General features: G+C 40.1%; 1 protein-coding gene across 4 annotated transcripts in view; it reads left to right on the top strand.

Annotated features, from left to right (window-relative positions):
• IQGAP2 (IQ motif containing GTPase activating protein 2) overlaps positions 1 to 20,485 on the top strand; it is a 130,866-nt gene that overhangs the window by 8,650 nt on the left and 101,731 nt on the right. For all 4 annotated transcript variants that reach the window (XM_071581414.1, XM_071581412.1, XM_071581413.1 and 1 more), the window contains exon 2: positions 13,572 to 13,671. In XM_071581414.1, the coding sequence (XP_071437515.1) occupies positions 13,572 to 13,671 (100 nt within the window). The remainder of the gene's footprint in view (positions 1 to 13,571; positions 13,672 to 20,485) is intronic.

Raw genomic sequence — 20,485 nt, 5'->3', positions numbered from 1 at the left:
AATTCCTCCAGTTATAAAGTATAGACTTTCTTGGAAGTTGATGATTAGCATGAAAACTGTTACAAATTAGGAAGAAAGTATTTCATTTATGCTCACACTTGACAGGAGAAACAGTTTCCATATGGAAAAGAAATTATAGAAACTCACCTGGGCAAGATACTGCTCATGAAGCAACTATCTTTTTCTAAACGCTGCTCCAGTCCCTGGCAGCTATAAATGCCTTATTATAAGAAGGCTGACATTAGAGTGTGAGTTAGAAACCATGGCAAAGCTTGGAGGAAGAACTGTTATAAGCTCTAGCAAAAGTCTTGATTTTTGAAGTAATTCTTCAACAAAGGAGAAAAACTGCAGCTATCCAAAAGGTTATAAAATTCTATACTCAGTCCTTAACTATGCAAATTTCTTCATTGGCTAGACTTCAAAAATTGCAAACCCATAACTCAATCTGATGTTAAGTTTATGTGCGTTTCTTGTACTGTGGTTGCTATAACAGTGATTGAAATCTAGTTATGCTTCCTTTATTTCAGTGGTCTTGGCATAGCTATTTCAAGCAGAATACTTGTTTTCATGTGTTTGCACAATGCTTCTGATGTATTTCTAGTATTTTATCTGTGACTGATACTTATTTAGCATTGACACACTGATGCTTTCATTAGAAGAAATTAATTCAAGGTAATGAGAAGGCTGTTCTGAGGTCAGTACTTACTCTACTAATCCAATTTTTCTTTGGGCTGTGGAGTAGACATAAGCAAATAACTTGAAAAATTAAGTTACTCAAGATGAGACTGACAAAGTTTCTGTCAGTTTAGAGGAAATTTAGTAGCTGGAAATAGTTAGAAACTTTTGAGTGTATGTTTTGGGCAAAATTTATCTTCTGAGTGCAGCTGTCAAGGACTTGCCTTCGAAATTAAAGCACTTGGTTTATTGATAAGTTAGGAGGAACATCTGACTTACTCTTTATCTGATGTTTTTGCAGTGATATGTGCAATGGTAGATGTGTCATTGTCACTCAGAGCAGTTTTGAGTCTCAGCAAATAGATACTGCATGTACTGAGTGAAAGGGTAAAGTGTTGTCTGCTCTTTTCAAACCTTGCTCAAAAGTTTGTTATTCAAGCCTCAAACCTTTTGTGATTTTGTTCTCTCCTATGATTTTAACTCTTGATGATGAAGGAAAATTCATCATATTCATTCATATTACTGGGTATGTATGTAAGTGAGAAATAGGAGTCAGAGTTATCCAGAAATACTGGGCAAGTGTTCCACAAACAATGTCTGCCTGCCTGTTCAGTGTGCTCCTGAAGTGACCTAACAGGGAATATTGAGAGGATGTTACCCTGGAGTCAGCCCTGCTAGGTCCAATACCTCTGCAAACCCTTGTCGACTGTGTAGCAGAGGCAGCCATGCAGTCTTTAAGTGGTAACTGGGGTCATTGCTGACATGGGACTGTCTCTGACCTGGATACCTGCACAGGAATACTCTTTGCCTTCTTTCTGCAAGAACTTATCATTTCACCCATGAAGCAGAAACAAAGAAGGTGCATCTCCATCCCTCTGTATACTATATTAGTATTCTGCTACATACCGCATTGCTTTGTTTTTGTGAATTTTAAGCCATTTTTTGTATTAAAATTGTTCAATCTCCTTCTATTTGTCTGCAGGTGTAAAATGAATTTTGAATTTTCAGTTCTATTATCCCTAATGTTTCAGGTGTTTTCTCTCCACTAAGATAAAAAAAAGGGGGGAAAAAGGAAAAAAAAAGGCATTGTACCTGTAAATCAAAGAATTTGAATTATAAACTTTACAGATATTTTGACTAATAATTATTTAGGAATGAAAACCAGGCAGTCAGAGGCAAATATGTTCTCCAAGTTGGAAGCTGCAAACCTCATGGCATGCATATTCACATGATTATATTTGTATCTTGAAGGAAAAATGTGTTGCAACATTTCAGGTGTTTTCTGAAACTCGTTTCAGAGTTTGGAAAAGGTGAAGCAGATGGTTTATTCAGACCTTGGTAGAAGGACTCTGCAACAGAGTGACTGGGAAAGAAGCAGGAGATGATGAATTGTCAAAGGAAGAATGAAGATCAGATGTCAGGGCCGAGGGTTTCTACACCTCAGTCTTTCTCATGGTGATTTCCAGTTTACTCAGTTGTTAAGTGGTGCTCTTGGTTAAGGCTTTTCCTAGACAGGAGTTCCAGTCCTTTGGAGTCTTAAGATTCAGAGCAAGACTCCTACTAAGCTACAGGTTACCACATTTCTTTCAGTTGATTACTGTACCTCAGTTTGATGCTAGGAAGCTTTTTGATGTCAGCTCCCCCAAAGATCAGAATATTGGATTCATTTGGTAACTTTCTTCCCAAACAAAATATCATGTTGGACTTCTCTCAGGAAGTCCAAGTTACTAATCTCTCCCCCTTTCTCTCACTTCCCCTATCCCTGTTCTTGTCTTTCTTACTTTCAGGAGTAGCGCTTCTCTAACCAACTTACTACAAGTGTAACTATGAATTGCTATTCTGGCCAAAACCTCTAATGCAGATCAGCTTTTTGACACTTTGAAACCAGAAACATAAATTGAACAAGGTGCTGATTTTGCAATAATCCTGTGCAACATTTGCAGGCCATTATCTTAATTGGTTACTGCTTGAGTGACCCTCAGTCTTGTGAATTTCTACAGAAGGATAGTAACTGTGACAGAAAATCCTGTGTCACAAGTGCTCTTCCTTCTGCACTTCAACTAGTTTGCCTTTTGATGAAGCACCAGTAGTTCTTATCAGACATGCCTACCTTCTTCGGTCTCTAGGGTCCCTCTTTGCTACAGTAAACCTTGTACTTTTTTTCTGGTCCTGAGTGTTGGGTAAGATGTCTTAAACAACGTAATTAGGGTGACCTTACTGTTGCTAGTGTAGAGGTTCTGTAATGCAAACAGCAGCTAGGAGGAGTGTGATAGAGGTGTGGACAAGCCTGAGTGCGGGTTTCCTGCTGCCACTATAGTGAATTCTGTCTGTGCCCTGCCCTTCCTACTGCTGGTCTCCAGCCCCACTTTCCTGTTCTTCCACTCTGCGTCTGCAGTGGCTTTCTGCCTTGTACTCAAGCCACCAGTGTTGATGGGTGTGGTTGTGGCCACAAGCAGTGACTGTGTGATTACACATAATGAAAGTTGCCTTTGGGGTTCCACAGAAGGCTATAGGCACATCACCTTTGCCTGTTAACTTGCTGTGACTACAATTCCGGCACCTTGCATAGAGGTGATTGCCTTTTGAATGAGCTTTTTTTCCATGATTATCACAGTATTTTACTGTCCTCAAATTACTCAGCCTTTTATGCAGGTGTGTATATGCACTTGAATTATTAATACACCTGCAGTTCTTGTCAGAGAAAAATTAAATATAAGCTGCCTATGTTAGAAATAAATTTGATGGCATTTGTAGGCAAGAGACTTGCACTGGTCTTCTGATTAAATCTAATTACAGGGTTGATACTGAAGCATGCTATAGACACTAACATTTTTCTGTCTTTTATAGCTGCATAGTGTATTTTACTATCCTGGCAATTTTACAATGTCCTTGTCATTATTTCATTTACAGTCTGCTGTGTTAAGTTGAATTGAGGTCACAGGAGATAAAACATAAAGAAATTTAATCCATATGGTAAAATTTTGGCTCTTTTATGGAGGATTGTTAATGTATCTTGCTAATAAAAAGCAAGCAAGTTAAAGTAATTCCAGCAAAATTAATGGAGCAAATGGTCAAGGTGGATTTCAAATCACAAGTTCTTAATTTAGGAAAAAAGTGAATGTATAAAGGTGATAGAGGAACATGTGACACTTTGCTATTTGTTTTCTCATTAATTAATCTCTGGAGAAGTACAGGTTTTTTGGGAGAAAGAAATCTTCCTTTTGATTTCAATGTTCAGTATTATTTTGAATGCCTCAAACCTTCAGTGATGTGCTAGTCTGACTAAATAGGCTTTTCAAAAAATTGCCTGGGTTTTGTTGGATTTTTTTTAAGCCCACAAGAAGAATATCATTCTGGCTGTAAGCATGTAGAAACTAAACAAAATTTTCAACTGGACCAGCTACATACTGGTGTAGCCTTCTGAAAGCTCCCTTGAAGCTTGGCCATGTTAATGTGTTTGGGCTAAGCGCCTGGAGATAAGATGGCCTGTAAGTAAAAGAAATAACTTGTATTTGATATTCACTGCCTCTTGATGTTCCATGAGTCTGAGTGCTTCCTTAGGCCTGTGGTCTTTTGGGGAACATGGACTGAGGGTTTATTAGTACATAATGAGTATGAGCAGAGTGTGTTAAAAAATATGAGTGAAGAGTGCTAGCTGTTTAAGTTGACCTAGAAGTTTAAGGTCATACCAGGGAGTTAGAGTTTTAAAGGTGTTTTTGAGCACCTGGATCTTGGGAAAACCTGTTGCACCTTGAAATGACTAGTTAGCAAGGTATGCAAAGATAAACAGTTAGGATTTTATTAAGGAGTTACACCAAGTCTTACTGGAGACAGTGAGACTGGCAGTTAAATGTGGGTGGAAGTGGTTGGGCCATAGGCTGATAAATTGTATTTCATGCTTGTAATCATAGATGGCAACACTTGGAGTTGGATTTTTGTCTGCTTCCTTCAACTCCATTACTTTACCTCTTTGTTCTTTCAAACATACAGAATAATTATACTGAACTTAAGATAAAATGAACCATGTTATTTTTCTGCACAAGGCTAAAAAACCTTACTAGAAAAAAGATGTCCATGCTCTGGTATCATCATACAATAAGATAATTTCAGAACTACTTAGTGCCCTTGAATGTTTTGCCTCTCTTGATGTCTCATTTGATAGTACTGTAGAAAGCATGAGGTTTACAAGCAGAGTACAGGGTTTGTGTATCTACAAGCAAAAAAAAAAAAAGTTAAACTTTCTGTCACCACTTGTGGTTGCTTGCTCAATGCCTGTTAAAGGTTCAAACACAGGAAGGTGGTGTTGGGAGGAGCCCCCACAGAGAATTTTTCTCACCATACCAACACAAAAGGTTTAGGCTTGGAGTGCCAGGACTGAGAACAAAAAACAGCTGATGACTTTCAGATTCGAGCTGAATGGTGGGGTGGAGGTGAGAAAACAGAACCCCAGCACCTGGGGGTGGGGAGAGGTTTTTCTTTCTTTGTTCCCTGTGTGCTAGTTTGACTTTTTGGGGCGTTTTTTGGGGGGGCAGCTGCAGAAAAGAAGGCACTGTTTGCTGATGAGAGCTCTTTTTCTGGCTCTGCTCTTTGCTTTTCCTCCTCCATCTCTGGGCATCCTGAGCTTCAGAGAGAGAGAGAGGAGAGTCACGGCTGCTTCGAGACATGCTGCAGACTTTTTTTTTCTTTCCTGGGGACCAACTTAGACTGCAAGGAGATTCCTGAGGATTATCACTACTCCTCCAGTCCCAGCCTTTCCTTCTTTGTTTGGAGCAGAGGACAAGGAGAGAGAGAGAGAGAGAGTCCACGTGAGTGTCCACTCCTTGTCTCTGCCTCCCTGGGAAAAGACTGAGAATTCACCTCACAGCCAGCCGAGGTGTAACACTGACACTGTCCATAAATATAACTCCACCAGGAGGAATCTACCATGTGGGAGTTGTTCTCTTTAGGATTTTTACTTTTGGTGCTGGGGGAGTAGTTTGCTTTGGTCTGTTTACAGTTATTATCTATATCTACAAATATATAGTAATTAAGAACAGTTATCCTTCTTATATCCATTTTCTAATTAAAGTTCCTTTTTCTTAAATTTAATAAGGAGTGACGTGATTATTGTGGAGGAATCTTCTCCTCTGTTTTTGGTAAACATTTTGGTTTTTCCCTCAAACTAAGACAATGTTAAAACTATCTTGTGTGGGTGTAAATTACACTCTTTCTAAACTTTGTGGGAATTTAAATATCTTGAGGCATGTCTGAGGACTTCTGTCAGTGTCAGCATCTGACAGACTGAAATGAAGTGGTTTTCACACTTGGCTCCAGGAGCATGGACTGTGGTTGCTGTTGCATCCCTGTCCCCTTGGTATGATAGTCCTAAGGTCTATGTATAGCAATAGTGCTCAGTTATCTGTAAATGGATAAGGCTGAACTTGTGGTAGCAGATATATAAGACTGAAATACAATCTTTTCAAAGGTAATGAGGGGAGTCAGTAAAGTAAATGCACAGAATTATCTATGAGAAATCTCAGGAGAAGGATTGGTTTAGCAAATATTTTTTATTTTATATCAGGATGTATTTTTACTGGAGTGTTGTCAACACTCCCTTGTTAATGGTGCTTATTTGTTTCCTCAGTTTGTGCAGTGTCTGGCAGTGAGATCTAGTCCAGAACAGTGCCTGTAGATCCTGTGTAACGTGCAATTTTTGAGAGCTGCCAACCAGAAGATGCATGTGTATTTTTGTTTGAAAACCTGAGCCTGCATGATTTGACAATGGAATAACCAGATTAAAAGACTTATAGCCATTTTTAAGGGAGGGAGAGAGTAGTTTAATGTAGGAAAGATTTGAAAAATGCTATGCTGTAGACTGTCATAATTTAAGTAAGTGTATTAGTCTACTGTTTCATGTGAATCTGTCCTCCAAGTTTACAGCTGTAGTAGGTTTTTAAGTGCTTGCAGTGCCTGCCTTTGTCCAGAGGCCTTTCTCAGAGCAAATGTTCGGGGAATGGACCAATTACCCTTAAGTGGAAACACAGGATAAGACTCAGGCCATCTAGTTTCATTGCTATGGGACGTGTGCTAGTTGCTAGTAAATTTACTCTTTGACAGAGGAAGTCTATAGAAAGCTATTTTCATTTGAGCCTTAATTTTTTATGAAAAAAAAAAAATTACTTTCAACATAAAAATAGACCTGAAGGTACAAAATAGTACCTGTAAGGAGTATTTGGTGCTCTAAAACCATTTTTTCTTCTTAGTAGCCCATTGAATTATCTCTATTCACATAGTTGGCATACTTTCTTCTGCATATCGAATAAAGTATTGCATTAGATACCTGTAAGATGATATTGGGACTGGAGCCTTAGGGAGGAACTCTGTCTGCCTGAAGCTTTGAGAAGTGTTTTTCTGATACCTGTTCATGTATCTTGTCCCTGTACTTTGCAGCTTCTTTGAAGTGCCGGGAGATCCTGCCCCACTGCAGTGAGGACAGCTCAGGTAGCAGTGAGGCTGCCTCAGCACTGCCAGCTCAGACCTGCTCCAGTTACAGGGCTTGGCTAGTGCTGCTTAGGTGCAGTGACAGCACCTGAATTGTCAAACTAGGAGAGTGACCATGGAGCTGAAGTGCCTTGTACAGGTGCTTCTGGGCTGCTGGGTACCTGAAAGTACAAATTTTACTAGGAATAAAAAGATGACACTGAATTCATTGTCCTCTTTCAAAATAGGATAATATAGTTACATACACCTATATAAAAATGTTTTAAGTCACTGTGACGATTTAAAATGCAACTAGCTTTTTCTTGAGACTACAGCACTGAAGTGTAATGACAAATTCTTAAAGTTCTCACAGTACAGGCAGACATAAATGTGATGCTGCCTAGAGCCTGTTGTATTGGACTTTTGTGTGGCAGCATGGCTCTGTTAAATAGTTTGGAGTCTACTAATACTGAGCATGTGGGTGTGATCTTGCGTGGAGTAGGCAGGAAGGTGTGAGGGGGAATACACAAAACTTCCAGAATTTCTCACCAGTAAACAGAAACAGTGGTTTGCCTTGCCTGCTGCGTGTCCTGGACAGCAGACAGCTGAGATTGCCAAATGTAGTTTAGCTAATGTTTAATTCAAACATTTAGTGGCAATCTTTCATGCCAGCATTTTACAGTATTTGCTCCTGTAACTCTTTTTTTTTTTAATTTTTGCCCCTCAATCCTGACTTCACAAATTTAATTCTAACACCGTAAGAGGATTTTGTTCTCTCCATCGTCTCTTATGTCTTGTGCATTGGGCTACACTGTTGTGGTGCCAAAAGAGCCTTCCTGGGAAAAAGTCTCTGGTGGCAGGAAATTGAGGGGGATTGGCTTTGGGAAATAAAAACCTCTGTTCCTTTCTTTACCTTCTTCAGTATGAGAAGTCCTTTAGTATGTCTGTGCAAATGCCTTATTAAAGGGCCTGCCTGCTAGAAGCAGCCACATGTTGTGAACTATTGCAGATAGTCATATGTCTGAGTGCAAATTAATGACCAGAAACCCTCAAATGCTGTTGTAGGTTTTGCAGGGTTTTTTATTTTTCAGCCTCAGTTTTTTAAAATAACAAAGACTCTGGGAAATGAGTAACAGAGAATTCTGTCTCCTGAAGTGTTCCATAATTTTGTATTAAGAAATTGAAATAAATGTAACTTTTCCTTTCATGGTCTTTTGTTACATATTACAGAAGTTGTAAATCTAACATCATATAAAAGTACAATCCATGGATCTGTGGGCTATTTTGAAAACCCCCGTGAATTAAACCCGTGAAACATCTCTAATGTAAACTCAAATGTAAACTGCATACGCCAAGGGAGGAGCATCTTCCCCTCTATTCTAGTCTTGTAACAGGCCCATCTGGAGTAGTGTGTCCAGTTCTGGGGCCCCGGCTTAAGAAGGATGTAAGACCAGGTCCAAAGGAGAGCCATGCAGATGATCAGAGGGCTGCAACACCTCTTCTGTGAGGAAAGGGTGAGACAATTACGATTGTTCAGTCTGGAGAAGAAAAAGCTCTGGGAGACCTTATTGTGGCCTACATGAAAGATGGACAGAAAGACTTTTGACAAGGGCATGTAGTGATTGGACAAGGGGGAATGGCTTCAGACTGAAAGAGGGTAGGTTTAGATCAGAATTAGGAAGAAATTCTTTACTGTGAGGGTGGTGAGGCACTGGCACAGATTGCACAGAAATATTTTGGATGCCCCATCCCTGGAGGTGTTTAAGGCCAGGTTGGATGGGTCTGTGAATATCCCCTTCTAGTGCAAGGTGTCCCTGCCCACAGTGGGGGATTGGAACTAGATGATTTTTAAGGTACTATTCAACCCAAACCATTCCATGCATCAATGATAGACTTCCAGTAAGCTCAGAATCAGTGTAGATCTCTGTGACCCTGAGACCCCAAAAATCCCTGCCATGGATGTGATATGAGGGTTGACTCTGAACTGGACAACATATTCACAGGCAGCACTTGTTCCTAAAATTATTTTTTGTGAAGTGACCACATCTTACATGAATGTGAAATTTGAATTATTTCCAGACTGTTATTAAGATCATGGCACCAGTGCCTCTTGCACACCTGGGCTGATTGCTAGGTTGAGTAATAATACTGTATCTTCAGAAGTGGTGACCTTATTTCTGAAAACGTACTCAAATCTAGAAGGTTGAAATGCCTTCATGGTGTCTACTAATGCTTACTAAGTCAGACATAGTCAATCCTGCACACATCATGTTGACTGTAGGTATGCGGAGTGCCCTGGTTTGAGTTGGCACTTCAGTAGTCAGCAGTTGACGTAGCTCCAAGTATTTGCTAACAACTGGGAAGTGGATGTCTGAATCAGAGCCCACCAGAAAACTTATGTTATTTACAACCAAACCCCCCAAATCAATTAGTCCTAGCTACTGCCTACACAGGGTGACTTTAGACAAAGATGAGGGCATGTCAGAGTGCAATATGGCAGATGATCAAGTCTCTCAATTTATGAAGACTCCCTGGTAAATGCTCTTTTTTTTGCGCTAAATCTTTGGAATAGGCATAGGTAGGAAGTTGCTTGTAGAATGTGGTGTTATTTCCATTGAATCAATTGTGGGAAGAATCAGAAACTTGGTGCACCATGTTGAGTGCCGGAAAAACTCTGTTAGACATGGCCATTTCAACTGCTCACTGCTCCATGTGTTTCATACACGATCTTCCTTTAGTGTTTTTTTTTCCATGAAGAAATAACTGTGAGTCAACTTAGTGTCTTAGCACACATGTTTTGTATCTACTGACTGTTGGTTTACAGGCTGACAGCTTCTAAAATTTATTGAAATAGAGAGTTTTCAAGCAAGCATTTTATTAGTTCTTGTCAGTAGTCCAGATGTACTCTTAAACATTCTCTCTTTGAGGGAATATTTAAGTTTTTTTCTCTCAATTTCAAATAAAAATTTATGTAATTGATTAATCATAAGATGTTCTTTAGATGACTTTTTTTCCCCCATATAGCTGTGATGTAGTGTATGCCTTATTCTGTAGTATTTAGATCCTTCCAGATGTAACATTTTGTGTCTGAAAGTTCTTGGGTGAAGTCAAGTCCTGTTTACTCTGTCACATAACACCCTTTATGACAGCACTCTCTTCTCTGTGAGCTAAGCATTTTCAAAAAGTCACTGATATAGCAGAAATTTGTTTATTCTTTCATCAGTCTTCTCAGTTTCCTGACTAATACTTGCCCTGTTAATCACAAAGACTGAGCTTTCTGTCTTCAAACCAAGCTTGTTTCTGTGTTGAATTTGGTGTGGCTGGATTGATGGATGCTCTCAGGGTGCTTGAAACTGTAGAAAGCTATACACAGGGTTCTAGTCAAAGACTGAGGCCTTTGCCAAAATATATTATAATAGACTAGATTTTAAGAACCCAAGTCTTCAAAGTAACTCCCTCTCCACCTCAGTCCTGAAGCCACTTCTATTCTGCAGGTTGTCATTTCCGTTTCTAAAATGGTCTGTGATGACTTTTGATGGGATAGCACAGTTCCTTTGAAGACAGTGTATGTTGGAAGGGGAAAGCGTGTAATCAGACTTATCGGAAGCTGGTGTTGCAAGACACTCCTCCCAGCATTTGCACTTGTAGATGTTGACATTTCCTATGCTCTGTATGTCCAGTGCTCGGATATTCAGGCCAGAAACTTCAGCTGTTTTGGCCCTAACAGGAAAGAAGTTGGATTTCCAACCTGTGAGCTGCTGATATCTCTTCTAAAAAAGATCTGCATTTTCCACTTCTCTGTGAATATAAGTTACTTATTCTTAAATCTTGTCCTGTTCTCTCATTATCAGAGTATTTCCCGAGCAGAACAACTGTTACAATCTCACAATATCAGCTAGTGCTCTCCACCTTGTAGATCAATTTTTGCAAATAATTTTAATAAGGGATTTGAAGTGGGCCAGGCCTGCTCAATCTGGGATGTCTGTTGAGAATGGGATGTGCTCATTGATGTGTATATCCAGAACTAGATAAAACATTAGTGTTATTCGAGTTAATTTCTAGACAGATACTTATGAAATGGGTCAGGTTATTTTCTTTTACCTACCTTCAGACAAGTTGCCTTTTTTGCTGTATTGCCTGAGTCTGTGGTGAGTTGTGTTTGGAGGGCAGGAGTAAATGGCTTTTTAACAAGTTAAGAGGAAGGGCATGGGAATTTTGGGGGAGGACAGCTTGGTCTGGTATTGGCTGTCCCACCCTCGCTGACGGGACCATAGCCCATTAGGACAATCAGCCAGGTTTTTCTCATGGCACTTGTCTTCATATGTGGGCTCTCATAGTTGCAGAAAAGTTCTGGGAAGTTTGAAAAGTGGAACACAGTGTTGCAAATATAAAATGATATATTGAAAAATGATATATTAAGTTTCAGTGTGGTGTCTCGTCAATACTCCTCCCTCACTCTGGGGAGTGGGAGCAGCCTGTCCTGGATGTGCTGGCAGTGGTGTGTGTAAGAGCAGTAGTAGAGCAGCTTCCATGGCCAGTTTGCCAGACTGAGTGTTTTACTATCTGCATCTCATGTTTGCCTCAAAACTAATTTTTGCTTCATGGCAAGTGAAAAGTGATTACAATATCTGAGAGCTCATTTTAGGGTGAGTCATACTTATTGGAGCTACCAGACTTAAAAGAAACTCTGAGCAAGACACGCATTTGTTTCATTGGTGTATGAAACACCTGGGTAATTAGGAAGACCAATCTTAAAAACAAAGGAAGATAAGAGATATCAATGCCTGTGGTGATTAAAACTGAAACTACAAAGCTTAAAGTAGCTATGTGAGACATTAAAAAAAATGTGCTAGCATCAGTCCAAAAATGGGCAAGTAGTGTAATTTCTTTTGTGTCCTCAGTAAATGCATGTGGGATCACTTTTTTTTCGGTCTTTTTGGTTGGCTGCTTTGGGGATTTTTTTGGTTGTTGTTGGTTTTGTGGGGGGTTTGTTTTGCTTTTCGAGATACAGAGTTCAATGTATGCAAGTATTTGTAAAACCCAGAGTCTTGCTGGCTTTAAGAGTCTTTTACTTGAATTGCCTGTATCTGTTATCAGAAGGTAACTACATGAGGCAGTTGTACTGGGAAAAGCAGAGAACTTGCTGGTGGCAGGCACAGTCTTTGTGGGAATGGAACTAACAAAACGTGTCACAGTGCACTTGAGGAGTAGCAGGATGCATGTTTTGCTTGTTTCGTTGTTGTTGTTTTTTCTGAAGATGTGTTTTGATGTTCTCAGCTAAGGGGTTTATGAGCTGCTGCAGAAAGCAGCTGGACCAGCTCTGCATTTCCGTCCCCACCCTTGCACCTGCAGATGCGCAGTGGCTCAGATCACAGACCTGATCTTCCTAGATACAGCTCTCTTTAGCAAAAGCTGCCACTTGCTCTGTTTCACTGATGTAGTCACAGAGTTGCCAGTTCTGACACAAGAGGTGACATGAGTAGATGACTGAGAAACATGAGGGAGGGCCAGACCAGGTCTTTTCACAGAAGCATTAAGGTTTAAGAGATCTTAAAAATCATGTAGCCCAAATGTCATCCTAGCACAAATAGGGTGTCATTTTGGTAACTGGTTTATGCTGAAGGCTATTTCCTAAAGCCTCACCTGCTATAGCTGAAATTCAGCTAGAAGTCAGCACAACTGCATGGTTCTTCAGATTCATTGCTAGAAACACTTGGAAGAATTGCAGATGTGCTCACAGAGGCCCTCTGTACCCTATGAGGAGAGTGAGACAGCTACTGGAGTAGGTGTAAATAACTTGGGTAATTTGCAGTTGGAGATGTGCACAGGCATTCTTAATAGCCTGGAAGAGTGTTTTCATGGGAGGTGGTATGATTGTAGCAGTAAGTAGGAGATACCACAGCTTATTCATTTTATTACAACCCTCATCATCCCCATGAGTGGAAAGCAGCTCAGCCTATTGCAGTGTCATGACTTCTTGAAGTTGCAGCAAGTTCCTAAATTGTCCTTGAGACACATTTGCAGTGTTGTATTCAACTCTATTGTTGAGGCTCTGCCTAGCATGGGGCTGTGTCTTCCACTGCTTGCTTTGAGCTTCATCATGGGAGTCATCAGACTCCTCTGACGATGTAAGCTGGAATCTGCTGGATTCCAGGCTCAGTGCTGCATGTTTGAATGTTCCATCCTGCCCCCAAACCAGGCAATGGCCTAGGAGCAACACATATCTCAAAGAAGTGAAATTAGAGGAATTCACCAGAGAGAACAGCATAATCTTGGTGACATAAGGATCTTTTTGCACTATAGTATAAAAGGCCACTTTTAAAGAGAACTGATGATTTTAGTTTCCCTTCTTCAGTAATTTGCCCAGGATTTCAGTAAAATTGCTCCAAAAATCACCCCTGACTCATTTGTAACTTAATATGGGTTTCTGTTTCCAGCTATCGTGGATGATGAAAGGCTTTCTGCAGAGGAAATGGATGAGAGGAGGAGACAGAATATTGCATATGAGTATCTGTGCCACTTAGAAGAAGCAAAAAGGTAAGAAAATAGAAGTACAATTATTCCTGGCCTTTAAATAAGGAAGCTGAGGGCTGTTATTTCCTTGAGCATTATAATTTTTAATTCAACATCTTGAATCACTTGGATGAACTGAATGTTGGAATTTCATAGCTCTCAGTATGAGAAATTAATGCCCAATGTGAAAAGTTCAATTCAAAAAAGGATTTAGAAATAATAGACAACATCCTCAAACTTACTGTGGTGTCCATCTTCAGTGAAAGCAGGGGCTGGGTACTGAAACAAGAGGCTGTGATTTTGTGAGAAGCTGAGTAAGGCTTATGTGACTAACTGGGGCATGTATTTTGCTCCTGCTCCTGGTTGTGCTTCCTTCTTCATCCTAGTGCTTGTGGAGTAACTCAGGTTGCTAACATGGCAGAAAATCATGTGGGTCTCTTCCTGGTTTAATGATAGATATCCTCTTAATGTTACAGTGGTAAGTGCAGGTAGGGCAATAAGATAAGATGGACTCTGCTCTTGTTATAGTTCTTCTAACTCACTGGCCAGCAGTACTCATCTCTTGAAGCAACAGTCTGTGAGGAAACACTAATTTGGAAGTACGTGGGGACTTGATCACCTTTGTGCAAATATACTTTGCTACGTACACTACATTTTAAAAACAAATGTTCAACAACGTTTTCTTAATGGCTGAGGAAAAAAACGAGGTACAATATCCTGGTGCTTTTGAAGTAGCTTCAAGTGCTACTATTGTTTTATGTAAAAGCATATATTATATTCAGTCTGATCAGACTTTTATAAAGATGCCTATTTTATTCAATTATTGCCATGGGCACCACTGATAGTGTCTTGCTTCTGTTCTAAATTCGTTGATGATGCTGTTTTTGGTTGGAAACTTAATTTGAATGACTTTCTTATGAATTTCTGTTGAGAAAAGAAAATTTGAACTCTGATTAGTAGTGCGAGCTCTGAAACCTTAGTGAAATGACAAACTATAGGGCCTTCGCAATGCAGTACATCAATCAGGAATCAACTGTTTAATGAGGCTGTTCTGGTTTAAAGGTAAACCAACAGGAGAAATTAACCCAACACAAAAGAGACTATAAGTTAGAGTTACAATTTAATAAAAATATTACAATAAATGCAATGGCAGAAAGAGAAATTTAACGCACAAAACCCAGAGGTATAACCCAGCCTCCTGGGGCAAAAACACAAGGGAGTTTGATAGCCCCTGTGCTGAACCCCACATGGTTTCCCCAAGTCCAAAGTGATAAAAACCCCTGTTGGTGCAGATGAAAGTCAGACTGTGGTTAGAGTGGTGGTCTCCTCCTGTTGAGGTTTTGCTCCTCCTCTGGATCTGGTGAAAGATTCTTAAGTCCCCAAACCCTCAAGATTATATACGCTCAGGTCCAGGTGGGACAACCCAGTACCTTCCCCAGGGTAGGAGGTTATACAATGGGTGATCTAACTCTGTGAGCCATGGGGTATTTTGGAATCATTGATGGCCCATTAGCAGACATGACACCTCAGGCTGGGTGTGGAGGTGCTAATGACTTCCTGGAAGGGAGTTATCACAGCTCCTATCTCACAGGCTTCTTTAACACCCAGCTTGTGGCCTGAGGGCTCAGGTGTGCCCTGGGCAGCTGCTGCAAATGGTCCATTGTTAACAGTTCATGGGAAATGGCATGGAGGGTTTAGAATCTACAGCTTTGGTCACACCCACGCAGTGACAAACTGGTCCTAGCTTGCTGAACTAGGACAGAAGCCCTGGGCCTTGTTTCTAAACAGTTTCCCTCACAATAGCTGCCAAGGGTTTTGTCCTGTAGGCATTGTTATAAAAATCAGCTATTCTTACTTCCTCTTCACTATACTGTCCCACTTGCTGTGAGAAACATTGCTTTCTTTTGTATTTCTTCTTCTTTTCCCTGTAGAGTGATTACCTGTTCAAATATTTGAGATGGCAAGTGTCTTACTGCTGCTGAAGAGGACTGCCCTGCTCCATACACTCCTGTTGCCTCCATTGTTGAATTGCAAGGAGTTGACCTCAGTTAGCTGAGTCAGCTCACTATGCTGACAGGGAATTCTTAGTTCTTGAACTGAGTTAATTTTCTAATGGTTTAGTGAGCCAACTGATCTGGTCAAAGGGTCAGAGGAGAATCTGTGCTAGCAAGAGGAAAGGGATGGGGTGCGACTCCACGCTTGAGAGAGGGGAGGGAGCAGGTCTCACTTGCAGAGATGTTAGATTAGCTTCACCTTCACTGGAAACCTCAGTGAGTCAAGGTTTAATTTCACTCAAAATTCTTCCTTTGTGTGTTGAAACTTACCTACTTGCTGCTTTATAGAAGTTAGTCTCCAAATCCTATCTTTTATATTTCTGTTGCAATTATTATTAATTTATCTTCTTGGCTATCTTTAACTCCCCCTTCCACAGGGCTACTGGTCACTTTGAACATAAGTCCTCTAGTTCATTTGAAGAAGCTCTCTTGATATTTCACAGGGAAATGTGAAATTATTTTTATAATTAATGACTTAAAATAGCATCTATTATGAGTAACCCTACCCCTTTCTAGTGTTTATTTTCATATGGATTCCTGTTACTAGTAGGTTTCTAGAAGAAACACTCCTTTAGCTCTGTCAATCCATGATGGGACTTCATAGCCAGAATAGTTACTCCTGGAGTTGTTAGGTACCTAGAAGCATTTCTGGATCTCTTTTTGGAAAATCAGAATGTACTGGTTATGTTCATAGGCAGTGCTTACTACTGCATGAGGTGAGGATGAATTCTGCAGTGTAATGAGCCTTGTACTTCCCTTGTCAAGGGATTGGTTTGTCATGGTTGGAGCTGATGTGGCAGCCTGATGCTGCTGGATATTCTGTCCTCTGCCTCAGCACACTGGTCCCCAGGGCTCATCAGGAAGGAAAGGGTGGTGTTACGGGGTGTGATGAAAGCCCTGGAAGTGCATTTGGGTGGACAGAGCTGCTGTGGGGGCAAAGTGTGAGGGAAACTTCTCGCTTCATAGAGAATTGTTAATTTTGTTGCACCATAAGACTTTGTCCTGAAACACTCTTACTAATGTGAAAAGGGTCTGGCAACAAATATGTACAAAAACCTTGCAGAAACAAGCAGACATGCCTGCGTCTCATAGTTGTGTATCTCCTAAACCTGCTTCTTGAGGAGGTAAGTAACACTGTCCAGGGTGTCCAAGCTAGCGCCAAGCCTAGGCTGGCATGTCAAAGATGCAAGGCCATATTGTCCCCAGCCCTGATGTGGCAGTTATTGTCTCACCATGTACTTTTTTAAGAGTAAAACATATTGATGTGTAGTCTTTGTCCTGTCCCAGCATGGTTATAGCATTTTCTTTGTCACTACAGAGCCTGGACAAAACTAGGAACTCTGAAAAGCAAGAGCTTCAAAAAGAGAAACAGGGTCTTAATTCAGTTGGTGGTAAAATGAGACCATCTAGGGAGGTTTGAGTGTAGGATGTGGATTACTTCCACAGTACATGTTAAGGGAGCCGTTTCACAGGAGACAGCTGATGGACCAGCTATTCATAAATCACAGAATGGTCTGGGTTGAAAGAGACTTCTAAAAGATTACCTTGTTCCAACCACCCTGCCATAGGCAGGAATGCCTTCCACTAGACCAAGTTGATTTCAGCCCCATCTATCCTGGTCCTGAACATTCCGGGGAGTGTGGCATCCACAACATTTGCTGCTGCTGCTGAATGGAGGGGTCCCAGTTGGGTGCTCATCCCTGCTCCCTAGTGCTGGAGGAGCACCTGGGGAAGGTACAAGACCCCTTCTGCTGCTGTGTACTCATGGCCATGGGTCTGAGTCAGAGAAGACAGAATGGCACCTTCAGCTCCAGAAGCACAGCTGATTGTGAAACCACCTGGAGCTCTGGTTGCTGCCTGCTTCATCCCAGCAGTACCATCATGGGTGAATCTGAGGAGTGAGAACTGCCTTTATGATGTATCTCATATCTGACCCGACTCCTTGGAGATGATTTTTTTAGTATTCAGGACACTATGCATATCAATGACAATACATCGACAAGGTGAGTTCTCCATTCAGTTGGTAGCTGCTGAAATACTGTTTTAGCAATGTATTCAGCAAATACTGTTTCAGATAATCCACTATGTGCACGTACAATGTGTTTTGTCCCATATTGAAAAGTAATAAATACTAAAATACACAACAAATTGCAAAAGACTGGGGTAGAACACAGCTGGGACAACACTACGTTAGGAGTTAAGTTTTATGGCTCACCATATTCACAACCAAAATATTATTTTAAAGCAGCTCTGCATTTTGGAATTCCAGAGTTAATTAAATAGGTGAATAGGTGAAGAATGTGTACTTTTATCTGCTTTTCAGACCACAGTTGGCACAATTAATTCATGTAGCCTGACTTTAATAAAAACTTTGCAAGGTCAACAAGAAAGAAGAATCATGTCACTGGCAGCTGATGCTTCTCCAAATATCTTCTGTACTAGGCACAGTATCTGTTACACATATACAGCAGAGGAAATTGTTTTTTAAATACAATAAGCAGTCTTGTAATATCTGCAGAGGTCAGTAACATTTGAAAGGGTGTTATATTTGATATTGGAGAAAAAATATTTTGTTCTGTCAGATTGCTGGGCCCCTTTCTTCTGTAAATCACACATCTGATAAAATGAAGTTTTGTTTGCTTGCATACATTGTTTAATTTATTACTTTTGCCTTCAAGGAAAGTTTCTTGCTTACCAAAAAAAAGGTAGCAAAACATGGATAGTTTCCAGTGTCGCTGAACTTCTAAGAAGAAAAAGTCAAAAATAAGAAATTAGGAGTAAAAATTTTTTCATCTCAAGCAATGTAGCCACTAATAGAGGCCCTCCAGGCATTACTTTGATACTTATCCAGTATAGTTTGGGAAATTATTCTATTAAATAGCAAATCTTTAAGGTGGACATGAGCAGCTGTGTCACAAGACCTAATGTCTTATTGAATTAGATTAATTCAAACAGATAAAATTTACCACAACTTTCTCCTTTCCAAAGCAAATACTCTGTACATCAGATTCTGACTTGGGTTTGTCTTTCACTATTCTTGTCTCTTTGCAGATATGTAATTACTGCAGTGTAAAGATAATATGGATTTGAGGGATATAAATTATAATTGAAGCTTTGGCATATAAAACAAATCAAGTTTACAGTAAATGTGTTGTGACTAGCTAGGGCTATAATCATCCATAGTTAAGCAGATATTATTTCTCTTGGCTTCTTAGAAATCATACTTTCTTATGCTAAGCTTGAATTTAAACCATGCAAGGCCTCATTTTACTAGCCTTCTCTCTCGCTATGCTTGAAATGGAATACACTTTGTTTCACAAAGCATATGCTGCAATAGACACGCTATGCAAAGCATAGCCAGAACTGCCAGGATTTCTTTTTATTGCTCAGCTGTTCAGTAAAACAGGAACTTGTGTAAAATACTGAAGGTTTAGCTTCAATATTAGGGCAATGCTGACACACTAAAAGAACACTATCCAGGAAATTTCTTTTTGAGAAGTAATTTTTATTTTGAAAATGCAAATTCTCATTCTTTCCCAACTTCTTTTTGATAGAAAATTGAATCATCTCTTTTAGGTTCCAAAACTTGCCTCTTTCTTAGTATTGGTTTTCATTGAAGTCGTTTTCAATGGCTAGTTTCAGTATTGGTCACTGATGACATGGCAGTTGGAAGCTGCTGTATAAAAATGTGCATGCAGTTTAGTATGTTTTAAAGGTCAAACCTTGAAGTGTTTAATTGGCTTCAGTTAAAGCCAACAGTTTTGTAGTACTATAGCACCACAGAAAACTAAAGTTGTCAGGATGGTGGGATCGCAGAGGGTGGCTTTGGAGGCCTCCATGTTTTGGGGGGACATACTGGGGTTCTACTAAATCTTTGTACTACTGTTGAATTCTGACAGGTTTCATGCTGCTGTTTCTTCACGGGCAAATTTGTGGTAACTGTTCAGCCCTGGCAGCTCATGAGTGAATTAATGTTACTCAAATGCTTTCAGACTACTAGAAATCTTTAAAGCCCTGTGCTAATAGGTAAATATATAATATTGTAATCTAGGTGGACAACTAGCTCAATGTAGGCAGAAAGTGCTAAGATATTTCTTGGTAACATGTTCTCTGAATTTGTAGAAAAAATCATTTGAGAATGGTGGTCTACTGTCATGTTGTAGATTGTGAACTTTGGTTCATCTACCCTCTATATCTGCTTTAAATGTGTAAAGTACGGTGAGAATGGCTGGCAGCAACTCTGAAAATGTTTGAAATTAGGGTACTTCATGAGGTAGAATTCTTTGAAGAATCCTACTTAGCTGGGATATACCCATTGCTGAAGTAGCTCAGTCCACACAGAGGTACTGATTGAGTATACTCGCTGTTTCACATCTTGGTGCTGAATATGCTAGACTGTCAGCTGTTGGTAGAGCAGTTTCTCATTTTGGCTAGTTGTACAGTTGTGCAGAGTTTTCATATGCAAGTGTCAGTGATACCAATCAATCAATTCAGTAATTCTTGAATAGTGATATTTGCATATGAAAAGTCATAATAGTGAGACCTGAAAGAGGGAGAAACCTTTGTGCTAGTTTCTGTACAGGATGCATTGACCTGCTCACTGGTATGTTGAGGTAATTTGTGCACATGTAATGGGTCATTGCTCAGTCTGTATAGTTGCAGAATAATGATGTGGAGTAATGATGGAAGCGACCTTTGTTTTTTGGAGACTGAACCATATGGCACTTGCTCCATTGCATTCACTAAAGTTAATAGTACAGTCTCTTCAGAGCCCAGTTTGTTTT

Source organism: Pithys albifrons, chromosome Z (assembly GCF_047495875.1).
Source record: "Pithys albifrons albifrons isolate INPA30051 chromosome Z, PitAlb_v1, whole genome shotgun sequence".
Taxonomy (NCBI): Eukaryota; Metazoa; Chordata; class Aves; order Passeriformes; family Thamnophilidae; genus Pithys; species Pithys albifrons.
This window is presented reverse-complemented; position numbering and strand designations above follow the sequence as displayed.